Here is an 11,115-nt window from a genome sequence, read left to right on the forward strand (position 1 = left end):
ATGGTGATTCACTCTTATCGCCGCCCCCCGTCACCGGCTCGGAGAGAGTTTCTCGGGTTATCCAAGGGACTTGACTGTCCCTCTTTAGACACCGAGCTGCCTCTCTTTCTTCGCTGTCCCTACAGGACAGCTTCGGTCTGAAGACCTCCTACCCCTGGTGTCGGTTTGTCTGGCTGGTTTTTGCCGAGCTCGTCGGAACCCGGCATTTTCCCAGCCAGTCCCGCCGCGCCGCTTCCGGATTCTCCAACCATAGATTTAAGTTGAAGGTCCAGTTTCATACTTTCCCAAAAAAATTCTGCTTCCAGAATTTTAAATTTTTTTTCGACCTCAGCCCTCTTTGATAACAATTCTTGTTATGCTTATGTATTACAATATGTAATATTGTAATACTATTGTATTAACAACTGCGTTTCTCTCCATAGCAGCCTTTGTGCCTAATTTCCTCATTGCTCATTCAACTCAAACTTCTTCTGTTCAACACAGTTCTGCTCCATTGTAAAATAGCCCATTTCCACTCTCAGATGGAACCAGAATTTTCATATAAAGGAAAGATATGTTTATATTGTAGCATTTAATCCCAAACATCCATGCACATCCACTCCTTCAATAAGAACTACTCATGCTGTTGCAAAGAGGCAAGATGTAGTGTCTAGTTTTATTTTCTTAAGACAACCATCCATGAACGAATGCTTCCATGGAGAGCATCTGTTCCTGGGGACTAGCTGCATGACTTGTTTATCCCCTGAAGGAGAACACATCAGGAAGGACTTCGGGAGATGATCATAACATTTAGGCAAGGTTAATATGACTCTATAGAGGGATGCGGTGGCTCAGTGGCTAAGACCCTGAGCTTGTCAATCAAAAGGTCAGCAGCTCAGCGGTTCGAATCCCTAGCGACATGTAATGGGGTGAGCTCCCGTTACTTGTCCCAGCTTCTGCCAACCTAGCACTTCGAAAGCACATAAAAAATGCAAGTAGAAAAATAGGGACCACCTTTGGTGGGAAGGTAACAGCGTTCCATGCGTCTCTGGCATTTAGTCATGCTGGCCACATGACCACGGAGACATCTTCAGACAGTGCTGGCTCTTCGGCTTTGAAACAGAGATGAGCACCACCCCCTAGAGTCGGGAACGACTAGCACATATGTGCAAGGGGAACCTTTACCTTTAGTATGACTCTGCACTTCCTCTGGCCCTGCCATTAGCCAAGCACTTGCAACCTCATCATTGATTTTCTCATTTTACAAAGACTCAGGAAGGCAGCAGCAGGGAGGAATTTCAGGACACCAAAAAAGAAAAGGCAGCCAGGAGGAAAGATAGGATTTTATGAAAGCCTATTCTAGCCCTGCAAATCCCGAAGCTGGCTCTGTGTGTTTTGCATAAGGGAAGCAAGCAAGCAAGCCCTCCCGTATTGCCCTGCTGGCCTGTAATCTTACAGGAACATGTTGGGGGAATGAGTGGCATAGACCATATGCCTGTATGGTGTAAGCTGATCCACTGCTACATCCAATATCTCAAGAGTCTGATGTGCTATAAAGATAAAATACAGCCGGCAAAGGCATTTGAAGGCTCATCAAACGTGCCAAGTTTTAGCTGGCTCTGGAGCTGTCGGATGAGGAATATCTAATTAGCAGCTGACTTTACTTTAATTTCCTGCTGCTGCCAACATTTAAGTCAATAAAAAACGAGAAATCTTTGAATGCAACATGGTTGCAGTACGAGCTGTAAATAAAGCCACAGCTTGAAAAGTCCCCAAATGAGCCCTCGGGCAGTGAAAAAACCCCTGCCCCTCATTCCCCTCCCCACCGTTGAATGAGTTACTTGGTTACCACTGGACCTCTGAATAGGCCTCTGAAAGACCAGAAGGGGAAGGCTGTTCTCATTACAGGGCAGTGGGCAGAGAACAAGGAACAAGAGCAAACATTTTCTATGGCACTGAAGGAGCTGTGGGTTTATGGGCTTAAACCCAGGCCCGATCTCTTTGGAAGAAGTCCTTGTTCTTGGCTCGATTCTGCACCTGAAAGCTGCAGCTGATGATGTAAATGCTGCCTTTGTATGAGGTTCCTGGGGGAGTCTTACAACGAGTTGGGTCTTCCCTACGAAGAAGTCCCTTCTGTTTCTCACACTCAGGTTGACTCCATGCGAGTCAGCCTTAAAGTGATAGGAATTTAGCTAGATACTGTCCTACAATTGATTGTTTGGAGGGTAATGGGGCAGCTCCCCAAAACATCTGGGCATGATTTCAGGTTTTTAATCATTGCTCTCTGTATGTCTATGTTGGGGAGGGGATACCTGTTACAGTAGCTATATATAGTTGCGTATTTGTGCATTGTTTCAGCTTTGATTTTATATTTTGGATGTGCTCAGATTTATACGAATCGAGATGATAGACCAGAACTCCAAGATAAAGCTTATATTTGATTTATGCACAGAAAGTCCTTTGTTCCCTCTCCCACACTTTTTGGCTTAAAATACAGTATCAGGAAGCTTGTTTTTGGAGGCTGAATTTGGGCAGGTTCCAACTGGTTGGTAGGGGTTTTGGAGATCGGACAGCAAGGGCAGATGGGAGGAAGGAAAAGCAAAGGAGCAAGATCTGTCTTACGGCATTGGCTAGTTGCAATCTCCAGCCAAGTGTCTTTGAGTGTCACTGGGTCTGCAATGACTTGCAACTCCAGGTATTTTTTTTTTTCTTTTAAACTTGTATACAAGAAAATTCAACAATTTATCCATTTCTACAAATAAGTGCAAGGCCAGAGATTTCTTTTGAGAAAGGGTTTTTTCCCCTATTTTTCACTTCTATTTTGCAGAGCAGGCTCTTTTCTCCAATGCAAAATGATAAAAGTCCTGTTCTTTATGGGGAATTTTCTTTCCCTCCCACTTTCTCTCTCTCTTCTCCTCTCCTTCAGTTAGATATATGTCAAGAGTGATCACACAGAATGAAAACAGAGAAAACATGGGGGATCCTGTGCCTACATCCCCATCAATGCCACATTTCCCCTGATTGCCCAACACGGGTACCCCAGAGGTTCTGAGTTGCCCCTGCAGCCTTTTTCAGACTAAACATGATGGAATAGCTCAGAGCAGAGTATATTAGACAGAGTAGATTTATGTTAGTGGGCAAAACCTCCAAGTCGGACAATGCCACAGATGCCTCCGATCAATACCTATCAATAGTAAGCAGTCAAAATAAGCTCCAACCTGCCTGGCTGCATAACCACAGCACCACCTTGTGGACAGAATGGCAGGTGGCACGCAAAGCAGCAACGGTTTTGTTTCTTAACGTAAAGAAAAAAAAAGTGATGGCAATCCATTAAATGCCATAGTGCAGCGTATTTAAGAGCTAAGGTCACCTCATTCAGATCTACTGCTGGTCCTTCTCCGACTTCTCCAACTCCATCTTCAAAATCCCTTTTTACATGAAGCTCTTTTACATTAGTGTGCAGGGAGAGGCAGGACAAAGTACCAGTCCCTTGTCATATTCCGGAGATTTCAAGAATGGATCTTCAGAGCAAAGACTTGGTGCAGCCTCTCCAAGCAGTTACTGCAGTTGGGAGGAGCAGCAATTCTGCCTTCTCAGGTCCCGTTCTCACAAATGCAACATAAGATGCTGGTACAAATTGTCTGCCTTTGTTGTCTCGATGGACTGTGTATATGCTTGTAGTTCAATACGTTTTTGGGATGCCCCATAAGAAATGCATGATGTATTGGATCTTTGAAAAGTTAATTCTGCTTTTTTTCTTACTTGGTAAAACTATTTCAGGCTGTCATGTTTTAAAACCCAGGAGAGCACTTTCTATTTTATCAGATCAGGATGATCAAGGACTGGAAACCCAGCTGTATGAAGGAAGTATAAGGAATCTGGGCATGTTTAACTTGCAAAAGAGAAGATTAAGGAGTGGTACGATAATGGTCTATAAATATCCAAAAGCTGTCACATGCAAAAGAGAAATTTATTCTCTGTTGAAATTTAGAACAGGACGAGAACCAATAAATTGAAATTAAAAGCAAAGAGACTTAAACTGAGGATCAGGGGGAGTTTTCTGAATATCAAAGCTGTTAAGCAGTGAAACAGTCTGCCTAGCAACCCCCTGACTGGAAGTTTTGTAAGGAGACTGGATTGATACCTGCTGAGACGATCCAGTGTATGTGGATAAGGTGCCAGCCTAGAAACCAGGAGATGGTGAGTTCTAGGCTTCCCTTGGCATGAAAACCAGCTGAGTCGCTTTTATCAATCCAACTCTCCTCATAGGGTTGTTGTTGTGGGAAAAATAGTCAGGTGCAATAGGTATGTTCATTGCCTTCAGTTCTATATATTTTTAAAATCAGAATAAAAATCTAATAATAGGTGTCACACACACACACTTCTAAAAAATACATAAATTGTTCTTGAAGATAGGAAATACAGAAGGGGCTTTGAAAAGGGGCTCCTACAAAACACTTTAAAACTCTTAAGGCTTCGTGTATCCTCAAATTATAACAGTTGATGTAGGATCTCAATGACTTTCTTGGTTGAAAATTCCACTAACCCTGAAATTACTATTTAATCAACATAAATTATTCCCACCAACCTTATTTATACCTTCCCCTGAGTACTTTCCTGATCTTCCTCATAAATTTTCTTTTTTGAAAAACATTCATCCCTTGTTTCAGAGTTCACGGGTTCTCTCTGAATTTGATGGTGTGAAACATGCCAAAGTAGAGCTTTTCCCTATGAGGCTATCATTTAATTTCGTTTGTTAAATCACATAGTATGTTCTCAAGCATTTTATAGCCAAACTAACTAGTAATTATATCTGGAATTTTAAACTCATTTCAGGTGATGGAGTGTGGCATTTTTCCAAGCCTATATTCTTGCTCCATTGGGTCTCTTCCTCTCTCCCTTTCTTGCAGTTCCATTTTAAATCTTTGAGGAAAATGCAAATTTAACAGAAGTGGGAGAAGGGAAGGTAGAACATAGAGGGATAATGAAGCAGCACTGGAAATGATGAATGTTACTAGAGGTTGAGCAATGAGAAAATTGACCCAAGCAAACTAATAAAAGAAAGCGGCATAGAGTGAAGGCCTATTTCAAAATTTGGGTGCCATTTAAGTGTGGCTATTTGTCATATGGATCATAACTCTAGCTTCTATCTAAAATCCATTGTCTCCTCCTCTATCATGTATCTGTCTGTCTGTCTGTCTGTCTGTCTATATCATCTATCTCTTTCTGTCTATCATCTATTTATCATATTTAAGAACTGCCCATCGCCCTCATATAGGGACTCTGTTAGTGTACAGTATTATTGAACTACAGCTTCCACTGTCCTGTACCAAGTAAGGTCTTGATCTGATGGAATTTGAGTTCAACAATATCTGGAAGATCACCATTGCTTATCTCTGGTGATGTTATCACTTTACTCTGCATTGCCTCTCTTTTCCGCATTGTTCAGCAACCTAGAAGAGGGGAAGAAGAGACTTAATTTTGACACCTTGTGTTTTTTTTAAATATATAATTCTTTGTTTACCCACATGTTTCTTAGAAGGGTCACTTTGGTAAAATCTGCCCGTATCTCTTGCAAGCTTCTCTAATGTTGATCCTGGGATGAAGTTGCTAGGAAGATATGAACGAATGCTGTTCTCTGTTTTCTCTTACAGAGCTCCTGTGAGACCTTGGGCCGTCACTCTGAGGGCACCTACCCCACAGGCCTCCTGCCTAACCACCACCATCGCCACCACTACTCGCCCCAGGGGGTCTTTGAAGACTTTGCTTGCTAGTCTGACTCCCACATAGGGGAGAAGGGCTGCTAAAGTGGCTTTGGGCCCAGCACATTCCACCTGTGCTAATGGCCCTTCCTAGTCGATGCCAGACCAACCCATGTCCTCCCACTTCCCACGGCTTTCCAAAAGCATCTTACACTTTTCACACCCCACCCCACCCAACCCTGGCCCTTCTCGAAGAATCGGTGCCCTCCCTCCCATACCGAAGCACAGAGGTAGGCTGAACTGCCAAAGTCAGGGAGGCCTCTGAGCAGCTCCATTGATTCGAAATAAGCTCGGGGCAGTCGGCGCTCACCCTCAGAATAGGAGGAAAGACACTGGGGGAAATGGAGCATGCTGGAGAGTAGAGGTGCCTTCTCAAGAAAGAGAAGCAAAATTCTCCCGAGGCCCAGTCGGAAGGGACAAGACTGACCAGTCAATTGCTTACAAGCCTCTGTAGCCGAACCTCCTTTGGCTACAGACTCCACTTGGGGGAAAATGTTTTCTTTGTAGCATTTCTCACTTGACCCTCCCTTTCTCGCCAGCATTTGTATTCCTGTTTTTGCGCCCATCCACACACACACACACACACACCTTTGCCCACATCCAGACCATTCAGACATGCATTAGTACCCTAGTCCAAACGTTACATGCACACAGAGGTGTCTCAGGGCAGAAATCAGGTTCTCTCTCTCAGTGTCTGCTGTTTGGCAGTGCCATGTCCCTGTTGCTCACGTATTGCTGCCCACACCGGGACTGTGTGTCCCACAACAGGGTTCAAGATCACAAATCCTGCTCTTTCAAGGGAGAACCAGGCTATTTGCCTTTACTGTACAGACTCTGGCCTGTTACCTCACCCCTCCTTGCATCTTTCTTCCTCTTTCACAACTGTAAATGTGTACATAAGTGTTTGGGGCCTATGGTTTTTAGGCAGCCACCCGGTCCTCTGTTGTTGCAGCTGCCCCCTGCTGGTGTTTCCAAGAACTGCTGGTGCTGCTAGGCACGTTAAGACATCAAAGCTCAGGTTCCCTCCAGGCCCAGCAGGAGATGGCTGTACCCCTGAGTCTCCTCAGGGACTCCCTTCCCAGATGTACAGACTTCTCACCACCTCAACTGTCCTTCCTTCCATCTGTCCTCTCTCTCCCAAAGCATCCAGGGTTCAAGTAGCAACATCCCTGGAAGAAGAATCTCTGAAGGCCCCTTGTAATACAGTGAGGAGTAAGGAGCTCCCACATCCCCTGTGATGCCAGTTGAAGCAACCCATTGTTGATATATGGGGACGGCTTCTCCTCCCAAAGTGTTGGAGAGGGATGTGTGTGGCAAATCCTTGCTTAAAGTTACAGTAGATCAAACCACCCAATCACTTTCTGGGGCAAAGGATGCCCAGCCATGGCCCTCAGATCCCAAGCAGCAAACCAGGAAGATCCTTACACCATTGTAAAACACCTGCCCCATGCCTAGTCAAGTGTCCCCCCCCTGTACTAACAAGGCATTTTCAGAAAGGAAGGCGGCACTTGCACAAGAATATGCTGGAAATCCTCCTCTCGCTCCTATCTCTAGTGAGCACCAAGTGTCAAGGTATTTGACTGCAATAGAGGGAACAGCCTAGGAAGAATAACATCCAAGCCATCCGCCTGAAAAAGGAAACAGCCTTTGGGTGTAGTGGGATGGGATACGGACTGCCGACCAGCCTTGGATCTTCCTGGGAAAGATCCCTCCTCCCATACTTTTACTGAGCGCAAGTCGCTGTTTTACACATGTATAAATTTCTCCCAATAAAGAGGCACAGGTAGAACTCCAGATGTGTCTGTTATGGCGTCTTCAGCTAATCGACTTAAGCTAATAACGGGAATGCTGCCTTTTGTAATTTCTTCCTCTTCTCCTTCTTTTCTAATTTCTCCTGCAAAGCTGTCTTGCCATTAGAACTGCTGCCATCTGTATCCCCAAATTGATCTACTCTAACTTGAGAAATATAATTAAGGGCTGCCCTTATTAGTAACTGCTGGTTCTTGGTAGAGGCAACTCATGATGCCGCAGCACTTTGAACAGAATTCAAAGTGCTCTACTTATAGCGTGACTATTCAGAGCCAAGCTACAATGGACTGCAGGCTCTGGGTTTTGTTCTAAGCAAAATATAGCAAACGGGTACGGTGGGTGCATTCTTTACCTTCACCACAGAGTAATCAAGTTGAAAAACAAATCCAGATTTATGGAGAAACATTTTCTGATCAAAGGGTTCCATTTTCAAGCTGAATCCCAAACATTTTCATTTTCTCAATCTTGCAACACTTTTACAAGCTCTTGGAGTTTGTCCCCAGCCCAAACATGCCAGATTTGTATTCCTCTATTGGTATTATAGACATGAGTCGCGATGGCACAGTGGTTAGAGTGCAGTACTGCAGGCTGCTTCTGCTGATCACCGGCTGCCAGCAGTTTGGCAGATCAAATCTCACCAGACTCAAAGTTGACTCAGCCTTCCAACCTTCTGAGGTGGGTAAAATGAGGACCCAGATTGTTGGGGGCAATAAGCTGACTCTATAAACCGCTTAGAGAGGGCTGTAAAGCACTGTGAAATGGTATATAAGTCTAAGTGCTATTGCTATTGCTATTGCTATTGTTATTGCTATTGCTATTGCTATTACAGGCTTCCCAAAAAAATCAAAAAAAGTTTCCTAGCCCATTTGCTCTTTGCAATCCTCATTCCTCAGGGTTTCCTACAAAAAGCAAATTATGTGTTTATTTAAAGAGTGCACTGTAGGGTTGTTTGAGGCTTTCTTCAATTATCTAGAGGGATAAAATATCTACCACAGTGGAGGAAGATAATATATCACCAATTACCGTTATCATAATCCTGTTTCCAAAACCATTTTCCAAAACCAGATCCATTGCCCTAATGCCATTTAGGTATTATCGGTTCCAAAATCAGTTTTAGATTGTTACCAGCAGAGGGCAGCAGGATTATTTCTTACACTCCTGCAAACTGGCGGTTTAGCGGGAGGAAATTCTGGAGGGAGCTCAAATAAGGTGTTTGGGGTTTGCAACAGAGCTTGCAAAAAAGTGGAAAGGCGAAGCGCAAAAAGAGAAAGCCCAAAGCTTACACATCCAACCTCAGATTGACTAGAGCTCCTTTTAGGGACTCCCTTTCCTAATGATAATAATAAACTGGAGCTCATGTGCTTGTGCCACCAACTTACTACTGCAGTCCGATGTAGCTTGGCTCTGAATTGTCACACTATAAGCAGAGCAAAGTTAGGAAAAAGTACAGAGACAAGGCATATGCTCTGAAAACAATTTTTGTGCCCCTGTCTATCTGTTTCTGTCTCTCCTTCACACACACACATACACTTCCCCAACAAACAAACAAGAAAGATGTATTGTAGACATCTCCCCTGAGAGCTAATGCAACAATCCACCTGAACCCCAATGTAAGGTTTCCAAATTGATAACACCGAATAAACAATGGGTTTGCTTGAAAAAGCAGCAATTTCAGCAGCTGCTGCCTTTATCTCTATTTACAAAATGAAACACAGAGCTAATTGGGGACACAAAGTAAAGCCAACATCCTTGTGATCCAAGGGGAACACTAGTTAATCGAGTGAATATGAACTGTGAACAAAAGGAGAAGTTATGTTGGCCTGCAAGGTTTTCGGTCACCACAGCCAGAAAAACATCGTGTTTTTTAAAAATCTGATTTCTGTTTCTCCCAAAGTCCAAAATATTTGAGAATGTTTCCTGCTCTTTATTATTCTTAGAACCACACAGTTCAAGGTCATGAGTATTTTAAGGGAAGGCTACCTCAGCCGCCAATTTTTACCAGGGGATGGAATTATCTGCCATTAGAATTGTCCTTTAAGTTTCCCTACCAATTCTCCCATTTATACTCTCAATTGCAAAAATTCAAATGAGGGAAAGGGAACAACTATGAAATTCCTTTGGCCAGTAGCCTGGAAGCAGCCTACAAGATGTTGCTGCCTGGCAGGGTTTCTAGAAGATTCCTGCACCTCATGCACACTTTCGAATGTGCTGCTTTCACATTGCCTGAAGAAAGTATTCCTTCTCAAACTGCCAGTGATAAATGTTGCCTGGACACACTTAATCTCAGGTGGTTACTCCCGGAGAAATAATTTTCATTTCAATTCCTTCTTTCTCTTTCCCTCCCTCTGCCCTGAAAATCTTTGGGTTCCTTTAAGCCTATTTGTACAGATTGTACACTCTTTTAACAATGTAAGAATCCCTATTCATTTAGTTATGTATTTATCTGAATGTACAAGTTCATTGGGAAAGGTATGCTAAAAGTTACACTATAGAAATCGGCTAGAGTGACATATTCTACTACCTGGAATGCTGTGTACCCCCAACAAGCAGTTGTAAGTATTGGTCAAAATCCCAGAAGTAATACAGTCATAAAGCGTGGAGAGGAAGAAAAGTCATGGAGTCCAAAGTGATCCTAAACCAGAATGCTCTAGATCGCAGCAAATTCAGGACTGAGTAGAATAGGAGAATTATCTAAATGAAACAACAATCCAATGATCATTTGTTAACTCAAACCATTTAATAGAACTAGTACAAGCCCAATTGCAGTCGGGTCAGGTGTATAAATTGCAGGCATGCATTCTTACAAGAGACATATGTTACCCCAATCCCTGACCTCCATATTCTGCTCTTATGGACAGGTTGGGGGAATGAGGCTGTTTTGGCCTGCCTGGAACTCTGTTTGCATGGAAAAGGAAATTCCCAGAATTCTGCATCCCCCCTTCCTTGAATTCCCTTTATGGTCCCCCAATTGCAGCAGTGAAATCCCCTCCCTTCCAGTTCTATCCAGCTCGCCGAACTGGTAGCGCCAGCAGCGGGAGGCTCCGCCTACCCACTGGGAAGGCATTACGTCCCATTTTTTAATTGAGCAGAAAACACGTACATAGTATGTGTGCACTCCCGCACGGGAGCGCACCCAAACCAGTAGCAAAGGTAAGTGGATTTCACTGCTGCCCAATTGTATGTCTAGTTGTCTTCTATTCATGCCACCCTTACCTGGTGCTGCTTTTCCCTATGACCTATCTGATAATTGTACAATCCCATCCCCCCCCCCAAAAAAATATGGTCCCAGGTAGGCACTGCCCAGCCACTCATCACTATGTCTCTGCCTTAAGTCTGACCAGGATTGTTCTAATGCCATGCCACATCCTGCCAAAGTAGGACCAAACGTGCAGGGAGAGACAGAGTTGGGGGTTTTGCGTTAGGCAGCTAGTTTTCCTAAACACCCCTAAAGCAGAGTCCCTCTGCGTAAAAATGCCTGCAGGGGAGGGAATCCCAAATGCCTCACCCAAGGGCTAGGAAATCCCTCTCTCTGTTTCCTGGTCACAGACAGCAGAGATATTCCCTA

At 43.9% G+C, this 11,115-nt stretch overlaps 1 protein-coding gene across 2 annotated transcripts in view; it reads left to right on the plus strand.

Annotated features, from left to right (window-relative positions):
* ASIC4 (acid sensing ion channel subunit family member 4) overlaps positions 1-7,535 on the plus strand; it is a 102,476-nt gene extending 94,941 nt beyond the window's left edge. For both annotated transcript variants that reach the window (XM_070956744.1, XM_070956753.1), the window contains exon 10: positions 5,634-7,535. In XM_070956744.1, coding sequence (XP_070812845.1) covers positions 5,634-5,753 — 120 coding nt within the window. In that variant the 3' untranslated portion in view covers positions 5,754-7,535. The remainder of the gene's footprint in view (positions 1-5,633) is intronic.
* Positions 7,536-11,115: the final 3,580 nt, after the last annotated feature.

This window comes from Pituophis catenifer, unplaced genomic scaffold (genome assembly GCF_029215685.1).
Source record: "Pituophis catenifer annectens isolate HBS135680 unplaced genomic scaffold, rPitCat1.0.hap2 SCAF_1, whole genome shotgun sequence".
NCBI lineage: Eukaryota > Metazoa > Chordata > Lepidosauria > Squamata > Colubridae > Pituophis > Pituophis catenifer.